The sequence below is a fragment of the Coturnix japonica genome, chromosome 2, assembly GCF_054131305.1.
Source record: "Coturnix japonica strain WE chromosome 2, WE-NBRP24, whole genome shotgun sequence".
Lineage (NCBI taxonomy): Eukaryota > Metazoa > Chordata > Aves > Galliformes > Phasianidae > Coturnix > Coturnix japonica.
In genome coordinates this window covers 63,157,728-63,174,055 of record NC_140664.1, presented here as the reverse complement: position 1 = coordinate 63,174,055, position 16,328 = coordinate 63,157,728, and the positions used below count along the sequence as shown (strand labels likewise).

Here is a 16,328-nt window from a genome sequence, read left to right as displayed (position 1 = left end):
AGCATAAACTCCCTTGCAAGGCTGAACCGTTCCAATGGTTGCTGTAAATGATGCTCAGATCACACTTCCTCCCATGCCTCCTGTGGAGCAGCTGTTTTTCTGCGATTCACTAGCTGTAAGCAGTTAGTGGTTTCTGCTAAGTAAAGAGACTGCATACACAATTTAAATATCCTCCTATACACATATTGGTACATCAGGAACAGCTACATCAGATGGGACAGCTTTTATTTTATTTTATTTTTTTTCTTGATTTGCTGGAAAAGTGAAAGAGGAAGCTGTGGGGGTTGAGGCTGGGCTGGGAAGAACTGGGATATTGTATATGTGAGAACACAGTGACTCAGAAAGAGGGGAGAGGAGAATGAGAGAGCTTAAAAAAATAGGAAAAGGGTTAAGGGAAGAAAAGAGATTAGTTCTGTGAGCAATTCAGGCCTCTACATGTAAACATTTGTTAGATTTATTTACACACAGCTTAAAATAGTTTTAGTTTATAACACAACATGTTCAGTTAATTTAGGAGTATTGATGAAAATCACAGGGATAAGGGCTGCCTTTAAAAGCATTTAAAAATGCTGCCCAATTTGTAGCACTAAAATTTTTACCTCACTAAAACTTTAATGGGAGACCATGAAGAAGAGCCTATGTGTTGCAAGAATACTGTCAATGCAGAAAACACTGCTCTTGTGTCACATTCAGAACATGACTTTGTTTAGGTGAATGAGCATCCCTTCTTCAGATTGCTATTGTTTTGTTTTTACAAGGCTGGGGAATTGTCTTTGATATTTTGGCCACACTCCTGGTGTAATGCCAGTCAAAATTCTCCCTCTCATTTTTCATTGGCTTTGTCTGGACAATCACCTTTCTTTTCCCATTTTTCCTCGCACTCATGTTCCAGGTGCAAGAAGCCTACAGCGCTGGATGCACTTCGACTGGATGTATAGATTAAGTCATTCCCATTGTGTGGAGAGTATCTATGAAGTGTTTTGTAGAGAGAGGTGTGTAAATGCTCAGTGATCTCTGTAAGACCCGTTTCTAATTAGCTCAATGGTAGTGAAGGTATCTCCTTGCAAATGGAGAAGAATTAAATTCTAAAGTTATGCAAATCTGCTGAATAACTCAGAGCAAACTATGGTAATGGTCCCACCCAGCCTCCAAACTTGTGGAACATCAAATAGCATTTTGCATTGCCTTCACCTTGTGGAGGCAGAGGACTTGACTCCACCTTTAAAACAGCCAAGCTTTTAAGTGCTAGAATAGATGTCACAACTGCAGTGCTTGGCATGTGGAAAGGGCTGGAGGATTTGCTTATTATTATATCTTCATCACTGAGTCTTTTGAAGACCCCCTTCCCACAGCTGCTGCCGCATAAAGATACCTGGGAGATAGCTGGCAGCAGCAGGGAGTGGGGCCTTAAATAGTACACATCTCAAGTCACCTCCTCTGTTATCTGTGCGTGTTCAAGGACTGCTCCCATCTGTCCAACAGTCCATTCCATTTCCCAAAATTCTTCCTGCTGTGTTGAGAAACTCCCATGCCCTGGGTGTGGGGCAGTGCTCCTGAGCTGCAAGTTGGCATCATACATCACACTCAGCACTAAAGGCCCCTCCATGAGAACTCTCCTCCTCCATATAGGCTGCTGCTGGCTGCACATCATTGTTCAGCCTGCTCCTCTCTCTTGCGCACTGTTCCTGGAAGAACATAGCGGGGGAAAGCCCAGAGGAAGAGCAGTGGCAGTTCACAAGAAGTTGAAATGTTGCTTTTTCCTACCGCTGACATTTAATAACCAGTCTGTTAATGAGGACGCGCAGTCAGGACAATAGCTGCCCCTCCCTCCTTGCACAGGGCCATGTCCCTATAAGCCTTGAATCATTCCTAAGAGCTATCTTTGCACTGAAGAAGGGGGTTGCTGGGAGGTGGGGGGTGGGAAAGAGGAAAGAACATTATTTTGGAAAGGGAACACTATGGCTTTGTGCGGTGCTTTTTTCACCCCATGTTTAGGCTTGTTAAACAGTAATCCGAGTGTTTCAGCCTGTAACCCGGAGTAAGGATAGTGCCTGGCACGAAAACCATGAGATTTAAAATCCTGCGTCACACCAGCTGTCTGCGAGCGGGCAGAGAGGGTGGGCTGTGTTCGGGAGGGGGAAACAATAACAAGCAGTAGTCCAATAGATTTAGTAGAGCTTAGGGCAAGATGCAGATTTGTTTAGTGACTTCACGCACGCGGCTGGTCTGCTCTGATGTAATTCCAGAGCATGTTTCCTGTCTAGATATTTAATCCAGGGTATGAACAATGATTTCCCCCCCGCCTCTCTCCCATCATCTTGCACGCAGTAACTAATCACAAAGCCACCCTGCATGAAACAAACTGGACAGCTGCCTGCTTGGCTCCAGCAGGATCTGAATACGTTCATTTTGCATAGTAGCAGTGAGCAAAGTAAGTTTTTAATCTATGCATGCTTATTTTTTCCAGGGTCTAAGAGCTCTTTCCCACCAGGGGAATGGAATATCAGCTGAACTATTATGTGCTTTGAACATGCAGGATGCACCAATATTGCCACTATAAATTCTCTACAAAATGATATTTTACATTATTCCAAACAGAACTGTCCCCTTCTACACTTCTTGCTGTTCTGACTTGGTTCTTTTAGTTCTTTTCATAGGAAAATAATCAGGGTGCAACCAAAGAACTCACAGACCAGATTGCGTATCTGCTCCCTTTTTTGCGATATTGAACTAAGAGAAGGAAGCAGCATCCCCCTGTTGAAGTCGGTGTTGCCCAGTGAGCACAGTGTGCAGCACAATGCTCAGAGCAGCAGGGAGGAATTCCCTCCCACAGCCTCTTGCAGTGAGAGATGTAGATAGGCTTGTTGAAGTACCACCCATCCTGTGCTTTGTGGGTCATCCTCTTCGTGTATCGCAGAGCCAAAAGTTCCATCAGCCATTTGAAGTAGCCGTGTGAAAACATTTGGTCGCATGAAGTAGAAATGTCTTTATTATCAGTAATTTGTTGTGTGAAGGTCATAGAGTTTTGTCTGAATTCATGCCAGCTACAATAGCAAGTTGTTTTTTTCCTTTTTAAATTATTATTTTTGTTTACTTACTTTGTTTTTGACATGAGGAGTGATGGAAACGTGAGTAAAAATAGAACAGCTTCAAGATTGCAGTAATTGTTCTAGTAATTGAACTAGATTTTTAGAAACCTTTAGAATGACTTCTGCTGTCTTTTCTTTGGTAGTTAAGATACCAGCACATTAAAATACCAGTTTCTTGTCCAGTCCAGGATGATTCCAGGAGTGAATTTGATTCTGATTTGCCCTTGCTGACACCTCATGGTGTGACAAGCTGGAGCACTCAGCTGTCCTCACGGGGCTCCCACTGTTCCCTGCAGATCTCTCTGCCTCAGGCTGTCTTGCTTGAAACCTTTGAGCCTTCATATGTACACAGTGTTCAATGCAAAACAATTAAGAAAACTTTTCCTATGCCGCATTTTCACCACACTTGATGTACATACTGTGTCACGAAGAGGTGCACAGTGCTTAGCTTGCCTCTTCTGGCAGCCAGCACTGTTTATCAAAGCATGAGCAAGTTGTAGTTGTCCTTCATTAAAATGAAGCTCAAGAAAATAATGACGACTTATCACAGATTATCTCTGTGTCATTGGGAAATAAAATACCTGTAACTAATACACCTCTTGTATGCTGTTATCTGAACACAATTGTTACAGCTGCGTGGGATCCTACCCTACCTTCCTGCCTGAGGCAGCTGCACTGAATTTAGGGTCATCATCTCTCACAAGAGCATATACTATAGCATGTAGTTGTCACTGATGTCAATTTGCCCAGACCATGTACATATAACCCCAGTGTTAATGCCTTCAGGCTCTGTCCACTCTTTACTGAATTGCTGGAGATGGGATCGTAGCAGCCTTGAGCTGACTTCAGAACAAAGAAGTCCTCACAGCTTGTGCTGTCAGCGAGGCTCTTCTGTAAGAAGATTTTAAAAAACACTGTCTCTCCTGATATACTTCACATGGAATCATTACACACACCAAACCCCAAATGAGAAAGTGGGAAACTCCATTTAACTGCAGTTAAGAATAATGTCAGGGCAAAACGTTGCAGAAGAGCAGAAGCAGTGCAAGAGAGGTATGGCCTAGCAGCTTCAGTCCTCTTTGAGGATGAAACTGTAAGTTTCTTGAAATACTTGTTTACCCAGTTTAGAAAACTCAATAGCTGAACTGGTGAAGGCTGTCAGATCAGCTAATTATCAAAGCAGCATTTTTTTCTTGAGTAATTATTTTTACATACATTATTTAGTTTGATAAGCTAATTGGTTTAAGTTAAGTTCATACTTAGTTTCCTCTTGTTTCCAAGATGTGACATATCGTCCCCTATATGTTCTGGCTGTACATCTCTTGTCCCATTTCACTGTCTTGTCTCTGTTTCTTCTGAAATTGTTGCGCCTGTTTCAGGCTGTGAATGTTTCTTGCCATTGCATGGTTACACTGCACATGCCCCTGCTTCAGAGCATGCAGACTCTTATAATCTACTTAAAATGAGAAAAATGACTGCCTCATCCTCTCATGATTTCACTATGTCCCCATGTAGGTCAGGGTCCAATTTAAAATGACCCGTCTTTCAAAAAATCCCCACGTAAACCCCCCCCCCATTATATTGCAAGTACCAGCTGAAATCTCTTTCCTCATCTGCTTCTTATGGTTTCTTCTCCGTTGTCATTAGTCTCTGTGGTTGTATTGCTTTTAACTTAGCACAGTATTTTACTAAACAGACTGTGTGGAAGAAACAATAAATTACGTTTGTTATTGATTAGAGAGTGATTAAAGCAAGAAAGCTGGTCTTCTTGTTTCAATTAGGGAATTAAAAACCCAATAGCAGTTGATGGCATCATCCACTTCAAAGTCTGGCACTCTCAGTATATTTATCTGGTCAGGGCTCCCACGAGATCCTGAGCTTTGACAGATGCCAGTCTGTAGTCTGTGCTGTGAGATTTGGGTTTTGTTAATTGGTTTATACATGGTTATTAATATAGGTTTTCGTAACATAACTCAAATGCATCACTAATCCAGCGATGATGACGAATAATTTGTAATGCACTGAATGTTTCAGAATACTGAGCTGCTGGGAGAGAGGATTTTCAATTTACATGATCCCATCAGTTGGAAAAAGTAGCTTTATCTGCGCCACAAGCCTTTCCTCTTTGGCAGTGACATTCAGGGGCTGGTGCCTTCCCCTGTTATAAGCTAATACGCTGCTGTGGTGTGGTCAGAGAAGGCACTGGGGCTTGGGAGCTGGGAATTGCTATTTATCTGCTGCCCAGACGTGGCTGCTGAGGGGAGAAGTCTTAGGAGTTCTAGGCCAGTGAATTGGAAGGATCTGGTAAGAAAGGCAGTAAAAATGAATTGTAGCTGGCTGCTAAGGAAGACAGCAGGGGAGGAATAATATGCAGCATGGCTGCAGATTCACTGGTGGTAATGAAAGAGCAGGAATGGTCTTCTAGATTGAACTGAAGGGAGGCTTGTTTCTCTTTTGCCAAATTTTATTTATCTTATTGTTGATTCACTAAGCTATGAAACAGACTTTCAGCACTGTTGTCTAAACACCCGTTCTAACATTAGAGACCTCAGTTTGGCAAGAAAGAGCAAGACTTGCCAGAATTTCATGTTTCAGTGCGGTGAAGTGACTTCATCTCTGCACTTCCAAAGGAACTAGTACAAGGAAGCTTGTAGGGAAGCAGGAATGAATAGTTGAGGCTACAGGTGTGATGGTGCTCCTGTGTTAAAGGACAGATGTTAGGGGCTCCCACTCAGATCTGTTCCTTTGTGTCTGCTGGTTGTTCTGTGAGGGTGGCTGGGGGCAGTGTCTTTTTAAAACTAGCAAATTCACTTTAGCTAGTCTCTTGGCTCCCTAAATACCCATTGCCTGCTATTATTTCCCAAAAGAACATGGATCCAGCATGAAGCAGGCCCTGTGTCAGATCCAGGCTTTGTTAGGAAGATCAATTGGGAGAGCACAGGCTACTGGATTTCAAGAACTTCAGAAAACATAACTGTTTGCTAAATTCCTAGGACCCCCAGGTTGTCCATTACAAATCTATGGCAATGGCCAAGCTAAACGAAACTAAGCCACTGTGGGTGACAAATTATGAGTTTCAGCTAGAAAATTAAGTAGTTTGACCATCTCTGCAGGCTAAGGACATGCTTGTGACCACTGAGCTGAGCAGTATTAAATTAACTATGAAGTGTCACCTGTTCTCACTTGCACTGGTACTGTAATGGTGGTTAACAGTAAGACCCAATGCTAACAGCAGGTGTCCTGGAGGCTGTGAGCCCAGAGAGATATTACCAGTGCAGATACAACCCATTAGTCTGAACATAGTGCTCATAAGCTTCCATGGATAAAGCTAGGCAAATATCCTTCTTTTACTTCTGCAGCACCCACATTTTCACCTTGTGTGGTGAAGGGATGCCATTACTGTCAAACCCTATGTGATAAATATGGAATAAATATGGAGTAACGCCATTTTAATCATTCTGCTGTTATGAGTAAAAAATGTGATTTAGGTATTTCTTCAGAGACTGTGTAGGAGTGAACAAGCAATTCATTGAGTTAGTTGATACACTGAATTGTGTAATTATGGGGTAAAAACAGAGCAGTTGGCAGAGCTGTTTAATTCTCCATCTCCTCCACCCTCCCTCTTCTCCATATCTGCTTAATCATGTTAACTCACCTCTCAGCAGAATTCTGAGGATGTCCTTACAGAATTCAAATGTTTTTTGTTGTGGTTCTGTTCTCTTCATCTATGGGCTGTTAGGTAGGAAGGAATTACAGGGGCTTTTGGGAACAACTTGTCTCCAGTTAGCTGCTGTTGTGCTAAGTTTATGTACAGTCCAAAACCAGGTGTTGTTTCAACTCTCACTGGGTTTACTTTCATTAGACTCCAGCAGCCCACTTGTACGAGTACTGGTTTTGACTTGGTACTAGGCTTGCGCGGATGTAATTGTATGAAGTTCAGTGGAAGTGAAGTTATATCTAGTTCACACTAGTAACAGAGGACCTACCTAGTGTGGTGAGTACCTCTTCATTCTCTTCAGCATGAGAAAAAAAATCTTTTTTTTTTTTTTAATTTTTTTTTCTTTTTTTAAATGCAAGCTAAATGTGGACCTATGACTAATACATTCCATGACAGAAAATGTGAGTTGAATGGATGTGGTAATTCTTCTAGCGTGGCATGCGTACAGTGGGAAAAGAAACAGAACTTGAAAAGATTTGATAATGTCACCAAGTCTCGTGCAGGCACAAGCACTGGGTAGCCCAGAGGTAACCTGTCACCGCAACAAAAAAACTAACAACTAACTCACCCCACCATGTTAGCTTGGACACAGCGGCTGATTGCAATCATCCACTGATGTTGACTGTGGTATGAAAAGAGGCACCTTCTAATTTAATTGTTTGCAGTGACCTTATTTCTTGGCAGATGGGTGCAAGCAGTGGCTTGCACTCTTAAAGCAGGTATATGTTTGGGGATGGGTGGCTGGATGAAGAGGAAAGGGACCTGGGAGTGTTGGTTGATGAACATGAGCTGACAGTGTGCCCAGGTGGCCAAGAGGGCCAGCAGCATCCTGGCCTGTATTAGAAATAGTGTATCCATCAGGAGCAGAGCAGTAGTCATCCCTCTGTACTCAGCTCTGGTGAGGCTGCACCTCATTGTGTTTTGTGTATTGTGTATTGTGTTCAGTTTTGGGCCCCTGACTACAAGAAATGCATTGATGCTCTGAAAGCCCTTCTCCAGAGAAGGGCAACAAAACTGGTGAGGGGTCTGGAGCACAAGTCTTATGAGGAGTGGCTGAGGGAGCTGGAATTGTTTAGTCTGGAGAAGAGGAGGCTCAGGGGAGACCTCATTGCACTCTACAACTTCCTGAGGTTGTGATGAGGAGGGGCTTGGCCTCTTCTCCCAGGCAACAAACAGGACCTGAGGAAATGGCCACAAGTTGCACCAGAGGAGGTTTAGATTAGACATAAGAAGGAACTTTTTCTCTCAGAGAGTGGTCAGGCACTGGAATGGCTGCCCAGGGAGGTGGTGGAGTCGCTGTCCCTGGAAGTGTTCAAGAGGCGTCTGGATGAGGAGCTATAAGATCTGGTTTAGTGGCTTGTGGCAGCAATGGCAATGAGAGGACGGTTGGACTAGATGATCTTGTAGGTCCTTTCCAACCTTGTGATTCTATGATTCTGTAATGTCAGCACTGTCTACTTTTTCAAAACAAACTGAAGACTATCTTTGAAAACAGCCTGTGTTAACATCATCTTTTTATATTGTTGGTGAATAGCATTGTAGATTTTTTTTTTCTTTTTGAAATTCTGGAAGATTTTCTAGATGTCAGCAGTAGTATGGATGCAGCTAATGATTTCTCTCCAAAACAAATGCATGTAGTAGTGATGCTGAATATAAGAATAGAAATTCCTTTGTGTATGTTGCCTTCCTTCAACTGAAACAAGCAAAATCAGTGCCTGTAAATGTGGTCACTAACAGTACATGTAAACCTTGACTGTAATTGGACTGCAGGTGTGGAAACAACAATAAACATCAATAATAAATTTTTATATGTGCTTCTTAGAACTGTGACTAGGTAAATGCTTTCTTCCTAGTATGGTTTTCCACTGCAGAAAAAAGATTCTTGAAAATAAGGTTAAAGGTGTAACTGATAAGAAAAGTGATGCTTTATTCAAATGCAAACTGCACCCTAAGGCTGGGCCACCTCTTTGTAAGAAACTTTAGCCAATCAGGAGACTATGAAAGGTATTTCTGCTGGAATGCGAAGGCTGACTTCACAAGGAGAAAGACTTTACAGAATCCTGTGAAGGTCATGAGCCAATAAAGGGAAAAATTAGTTCTGATAGTTCTGCAACACAACGTGATACACTTAAAGGGGAAATAAATGACTTGTAAATAACTTAATTTTAAAATTTAAAATGTTGTATTGATGTAGTGGAAATAAAAATCTGAATAAATCCTTTGGATTTCCTGGGAAAAAGATATTGTAATCAACCAGGATTTGGATGGCCAAACAAGCAGAAGGTTTTTCAGCAGCTTCTTTTTGCAACAAATTTAAGTGAAGTTCTGTGTTTGTCAGAATGTTTCTGACAGAATACAGCTTCCAAGTTGGAACTCTGCAAGATGAAATTTCTGTTCTTCATCCTTTTGTAATTAAAATGAAAACTTCCCTTAGAATCAGATGGGCCCAAGTGGGATTCTGCTTGTGTACATCAGCATCATTAATATCAGTAAGCTACTCTTGATGCTTCTGTTTGTTGTTTTACTCTTTTTGCATCAGCTCAAATTTAAATAAATAATTCTTCATATGGCCAAGTATAAATAAATATTCTTATTTTTAAGAAAAAAAGAACCCCGTGTTTGGGTATGCTGGACTTGTCTGCCTTAGCCTCAATATTCCCATCTGCGGTACTATCAGAGATGAGGAAGTGGAATTGGATGCTTACAACAGTACACCATTACTATATACTTAGAAGGTGGGGACCACCTCTTAGCGTGTTGCTGAACAGCAGGATGTTAATTTTGCACTCTTCATTGTAGCCCTCACTGTGTTAGCATCACTGCTTGTTAAGTTTAGAGCTCATTAGTTTCACTTTAACTTACAAAAGCATGGAAGAACTCAAGTGGGATCAGTTCCCTGCTTTGCCAGGCATTGTACAAAGCCATTGAGCACACTGTTGCAAGATAATGAGTTGACATTCAAAGTACAGTGCAGAAATACCTCTGCAGCTGGCTGTATGGCTGCACAGAAGGGTTTCTGATTGGATGTTGACACCTTGTGCCATGGCCTGTAGAGGACAAACCCACCTTGCAGCCTTTACCATAAATGATGTGGTGGAAAGGTGGGGCTGTTAGGCTAGAATCATGAATAGGTGCAGTCAGCATCCCATTGCCCTTGCAATTTCTGGTCCTGGTCACAGCTCTCTTAAGTCCTGACATACATGCATTGTGGCACCTGAGATTTGGCAGAAAACAGAACTTGTGAGGACCTGAGTTTTCTTTCCAGTGCAGAGCTGTTGTAAAATCACTATAACTCTGCACTGATTGACCGCAGCAATGTAGCTGATGGATCACATCACCATCACTATAACATAGTGGGCTCTCCACAGATCAGACCACATTTCTATGCTGTATGGAGACACAAAAAGTACTCATCAGCATGAGAAGGTGGTTCATGTCACTTGCTGTTTAGAGTAGTAACTGATTCCTTTCCAGCTGCTGTGACCCTTTCTTAAATAAAAGGGCAAGACACACACAGGCAAGTTAATGGCATGCTGCTGCAGTTAATGGCAACAGCTACTGAGTTTAGCTGGAGATAGCTGCATCAACTTTGGAACCATCTTATGGTGTAAGAGTCATCCCTTAATTGCACCTATTGCTGACCCTCTCCTTTTCTCATCCTCACCAGTTGAGCTTTCTTATCTCAGTTGTGTTTTGTTCTTTTCCTGCAGGAGAAAATACAAGAAAACATCACAAAGGTAAGACTAAATCACAGAGGACTGGAAGGTATTTGTGAGTTATCTGTCTCATTTTTGTTAGGGCATTTGAAGGAGGATCTTCCTGTTACAATGTTCCCAATGACATGCCATTCCACAGATTGTTGCCCTATTTGAAGGCCCATCTTGCACTGCTGCTCCACATTCCCTCTGGTACTAGTGATAGTCCTCTGTGATGCTGGTGGAAGATTCCCCTGAGTGAAGACAAAAATATTTGCCCTTGAAGGCCAAACCTTAATAAATGTCACTCTGTTCCCTCTGCTGGTCCTAACTCCTATCACTTACTCATCCCGTAATAAAAAAATGGATTGTTGGCTTGTAGTGTTGCTAATGATCTGTGCCTTTGCAGGAGACTGAAGGGAAGCAGCAGCCTGTTGATTAACAGGCCCTATTACAGCTCTCTGATTCAGTTAACTTACTGCCTCCTTGCTGGAGGGAGGACTAATGGGGTTCTTTGCCAGGTTCATTTTTCCTTCCTGGGAGCCCTTTTGCTTGTTTGCTTCAGACCACACTCTCTGCAGCCCAGATTTCTGGGGCTGAGCTGATTCCTCCTCCACATCTGGAGCATTAATTGGTGGCTTAGTCTCATGACATGCTGAGCATCTTTAGTTTGTGTTGATTCTAACTGAATTTGAGACTCCTGCAGAGTGCTTCCTAAAGACTAAACCCTGCAGGTCTACTGAGTGTAACCTTCTCTGTTGCGTGGTGTTAGAGACTGGCAGCTTCACTGTTACCTTGACCACCCTTTGTGACGTAGTTGGGACAGGCTGTGGATTTGCTTACGTAACAGCTATGACAGATGGCAGTGTGGTGGTGTGAGTTACTGATGCAGTGTCCTTGAGCTGTGACAGGTCAGTGGAAAATGCTTATTCAGGGGTTTATGTGCTGAACTGTGCAGGTGGGCACTGCATAGTGTAAGCAGCAGAGTAGAGAAAAGGTGGATATCTTTCTAGATGTTTTCCTGCATTTTGAGCTGATACTACTGCACACAACTCTGCTTTTGCCCCGTGTTTCCTTTGCTGTACCACTAATGTTAATTATGAAGATATCTGTGGCCAAAGGTGTGGAACTGCTGCAATAGGATTTATGCTCGACCTGAAATGGTTTCTGGAATGAATGACTACTCTTTGTATGTGTGTCCTGCACTTCTTGCATTGTCCAGTACCATATTTTATTTGGATGTATTTTCTGTGTACAGAACCTTGGTATCAGAGAGGCTTGTGTTCAGCATCTCTTTTGTATGGGAGAACATCTGCGAGCCTCAGAAGATAGAGGAAGTACATTACAAGCTCCTACAATCTTGTATCAATGACATCATGAAGATTAAATGCATCTGAAATGGCAGTCTGTTTAAGCATACCATTGCAGTGTTAAGCTTTCCTCACTAAATGGACAATTTGTGTGTATTGCCAACTGATGCTGAGGCATGATGTCTAGAAAAGGAGGTGGCAGGGTAGCACTGCATCAGAAGGCTGGCAATAAGTAGCATATCTCTGAGATGGTAACTCCAGAAATACACATAAGTTTATGACTTGGCACAGGTCTCTACCTTCGATTCCCACATTTATCTGTTAGGGGATTTTCTTCTTTTTCCTTTGTTACATTATTTTGAAAGCATTTCTATGATTCATATTTTACCAGGCTCTGGAGGGCTACTGGCAGCTCAAGCAAAACAATCCATTGTTGCTTCTGCATCTTCTCCATTCCTCTCTGGGGAGTCTTGTCAGTAATCACATAATCATGCAAAAGTGGTAGTAAACAGCACTCGACTATGCAAGAGAAATGCTCTTCCATACCTTGCAGTGTAAAAGAACAGTGTTCCCTGAGTTCCTTGTTGAGAAGGAAGTTGTGCAAGAAAGCCTGAGGAGCAAGAACCCAAGTGAAGTCTGAACCACACCAAAACTGTAATTGGAAATAACAGATGCTAACTTCTGCATTGATCATTCTGCTAATTGAGTTGACTTAAATGATTTTGTAACAATAATATATTAATATGATTTTCCTCATAAAGTTGGAAGTTTCACAGCTGTCTAGACAACTCTAATTTCATTAGTCTCCACCTAGTAATTGCAGCTGAACCACTGAACTGCGATACTGATTAATCACAGCAATATTGGAGAAGCAAGATATTTAATGAGATCGTGGGTCATCTATCACTCTTCCATCTCACTCACCTTGGGTAAGTGATGAGTGGGTAGCTCAGGCAATAGTAGCTGGAGAGGATGTCAGCAAGAGGGAGAGTAGACAGAAAGCAGAGGCTTTCATGAACTCCCAGGTCCTGCATTGCTTCTGCCTTTTTTCTGGAGCACCTGAAACCTTGGTCATGTTCTGTGTGACTGCTGAGACTTCCAGCAACCCAAAGGCAGCCAGCTGTGGGATGCCTGTGGGAGGTGCTCACTGCCTTCACTGGGAGATTAGCAAGAACCTCTCAGGTAGCCCTTTGCAATTCCTTCATAGGTTAGCTTCATCTCCTTTGGTGAAGTTATCTGCTGGAAAAGGAGTTTACCCATCTGTAAGCAATCCGGGAGGCCCCTGGGGTGCATGGAGGAGAAATTATTGAGCAAAGTAATAGAGAGCCCCACCAGGGGGGATGCAGTATTGGACCTGTTACTCACCAGTGCAAGAGCAGGCTGAGAGCTGGGGCTGTTCAGCCTGGAGAAGACTCTGGGGAGACCTGAGAGCAGTCTTTCAATATCTAAAGGGGGGCGGTAAGAAAGAAGGGGACAGACTCTTCAGCAAGGTCTGTTGTGACAGGACAAGAGGAAGATGGTTGCAGACTACAAGGACTGCTCTGAAAGTACTGCCTCCTATTTTATTAAATGTTTCCCATAACATCAGAGGTGGTTGCTGGTGGTATGGCAGCAGGGGATGAACCTTTCTGTTTGGTTACATTTTGTTGCTTTGTGACAGCTGGTAGCAGTGAGGCAGTCTGACAAAATGGTGTTGGGCATGAAGTGTGTCTGAAGACGTGGTATGGAATTCAGTTCCTCCATGCAGAAAAAGAGGTACCCACGGACATTCATGGATGCTTGCTGAATGTCTATGTAGACCAAACAGTGGATGTGAGCTCAGTGAGGTGGTGGGTGGTGTTTTTCTGCATTGCTGACAGCGAGAGTAGGTCACCTCTGCTGGTGCAGAGCTTTATGAGGGTGGCATGTAGGCTCTTGTTCATTGCTGGAAAAACAACATAGCTAATGGGGATGACTGTTGAAAAATAGTGTTTTGTAGCTGAGAATTTGTTCTGTCAGGTAGTGTTATTGTGAGCTTTGTAGCTGTTGTATTTTCCATGGAAATAAATAGAAGCATTAGTTTCAGAGAGATCTATATATAAGAAGAGAGAGATTTAAATTGGATATTTAAAAAAAAAGTATTTTACAATAAGGGCGGTGAAGCCCTGGGACAGGTTACCTAGAGAGGTGGGGGATGCCCTGTCATTGCCATGCTCATTGTCATAGAAAGGGCATTATATATGCAGACTGTTGTCAGTGCTATTGATAGAGAACCATCAAATAACGTAGACTGGAGAGGACCTCTGGAGATCGTCTCTTCCTGTTCCGGATGCTTTAGGACATCAAAATGTCCTTGGTTAAAATTTGGCATTCAGCATCTCACACAATTTGACAATATGTTTAGTTGTATAGTACTTAATTCTGACACCACTTAATTTTCATAGCTAATCTATTGACCTTGCAAGGTTATCTTAATTACAAATAGTAAAAATTCCCCTAATTCCTTAAGCCTTACAAGTAATTATAATACTGCTTAGCTTAGTTTTTCTTTACTGCTGGATTGTCTCCAATACTATGTATATAGGATGCATTAAAGGTCGATAGCCTAATCAGTAGCACACACATGCAGATGTACAACTCAATATGGCAGAATTCTGTGTGAAGTGCAAATTCTTTTGGGCACCGAGACCTCCTCAGTTACTGCTATTACTTCAGCAGGACTTCTTGAAACTCTGCATTTCAGGGAAACTGATGTTAATTTTTCAATTCAGTGCTGCTGGGCAGGTTGCAGATGGAGACTAACTTATTTCTGTAATATTACGAGTGGAGCTAGTTCTGTTAGATTTAATGAATGTTTAATTTCACTGAAAAAGGTACCAACTTATTGAGTGTTATCTATTAAGTGCAGTGCAGAATCAGAGATGCATTGGGAAAAAAATGATATTTAAGTAAAGCCTGTAATTAATTTGCACATGAATGGCCAATTTAAAGTGTCATTGCCAACCTTAATTTGATATTTTCTAGCATTCTGGGTGCTTGACTTTGCAATCTGAATGATCTTTTAATGTAGTTTAAGTGCAGTCATTGCAGCAGCATTACACAGCTGTGAATAAAGTATCGTGGTGCAAGCTGACAAAAGCTAAGTGCTGTTCGGGCTTTAGTTCATGGAGGAAGCTAATATTACTTTGCTGTGTGCAGAGAAACTTCATGGTGAAGTGGGAAGAAAATTCCAGCTTTTTTGCTCATAGAACTTTCTACAAGAAGAAAACTTAAAAAATGACTGTCATTTTCCCTTTCTAATGAGAACTGGAAGGTGCACTGAGATTGCACTCTATACATACAAACATATTTTTTTCTTGCTCTTGAAATCTTGCTTAGTTTTTCTACGCAAAATGTAGCAGCTGTTTCTTAATATGATGGCTTAATATGATGATAGAAGAAGATATAAATTCTGGATTCTTGACAAGAGCAGTTGGACTTTGTCCAGAGAAAGAGAAATTTCAAAACAGTTCTGAAACAAGACTAAATAGTGTTGAAATCTTTCTTACCATTTTATGTTGCTATTATTTTATCAGTCTATTTTATACCATGTCTCATATTACAGTGTTGAAAAATTATCAATAAATGCAAGATCTTAATGATTAATGACTATTAAAATATTTAATATATCTCTCATAGTGGGTTTTTTTTCAGCTGATTTATTATACATCCAAAAATTATTGATTGTACAGAATTTATTGTACAGTATTGTATTGTATTGTACAGTAACAGATCTTGCACAATAAGGAATGGATTCTGCCAGATTTGAACATGGCAGGTGTGGCTTGTGCTACTGAAATACTGTGATGACAAGTGTCTTTCACAATAAAAAAGCTATGTCAAGGTTTTTCGTAAATATGTTCACGCTTAGGTCACAGACTTCATTATCATTTCAGCAGAGCTGAGGACACACATCTGCTTTTGCACTGGACCTCTATCCATGTATGAAACTGATTTTTTATAACGTAATTGTGGTATCATCTAGCTTCATGTTTTACAGACAATGTACAGAATTGCTTTGGGATTTTAGATAACATTTTTTCCTGAATCATGGAAATACATTTGTGCTACTCTTCTATAGCCGAAAAGAAACCAGAATATCTTTAACATTTTGGAAGAAGTTATTTGTAATCTCTTATTTTGCAACATTTGTTTCCTTTGGGGTAGAGTAAAATCTGTGTGAAATGACTTTTAAAAGTATAGATGCTTTCTTTTGTGAAATTCCTAGTGCCTGACAAGTTTTCCCCATCAAGTCCTAGGGAGACAGACTGAATAGAAGCAGTTTTGTTTCTTCTCCTTTTCTAGGCTTTGTTTAAATAAATAAATAAATAAATAAATAAAATATACAATATATATAATATATATATAACTACTAGAGAAAGGTTTTTCACTAGTGAGGGACCCAGGTGATTAACAGTCTAAAAATAGGTGATACAGATTAGATGCACTACAGCCTTATGTTGCTTTGGCACTTCTATCTCTGCCAATTGGAGCCAAA

The 16,328-nt window shown here is 41.4% G+C and overlaps 1 protein-coding gene across 14 annotated transcripts in view; it reads left to right on the top strand.

Annotated features, from left to right (window-relative positions):
- Positions 1-16,328, top strand: part of PDE1C (phosphodiesterase 1C) — a 253,895-nt gene that overhangs the window by 101,131 nt on the left and 136,436 nt on the right. For 7 of the 14 annotated variants that reach the window (XM_015855058.3, XM_015855056.3, XM_085539980.1 and 4 more), the window contains exon 3: positions 10,518-10,544. The exons of the other annotated variants lie outside the window; for them this stretch is intronic. In XM_015855058.3, coding sequence (XP_015710544.2) covers positions 10,518-10,544 — 27 coding nt within the window. The remainder of the gene's footprint in view (positions 1-10,517; positions 10,545-16,328) is intronic. 14 annotated transcript variants of the gene reach the window in all.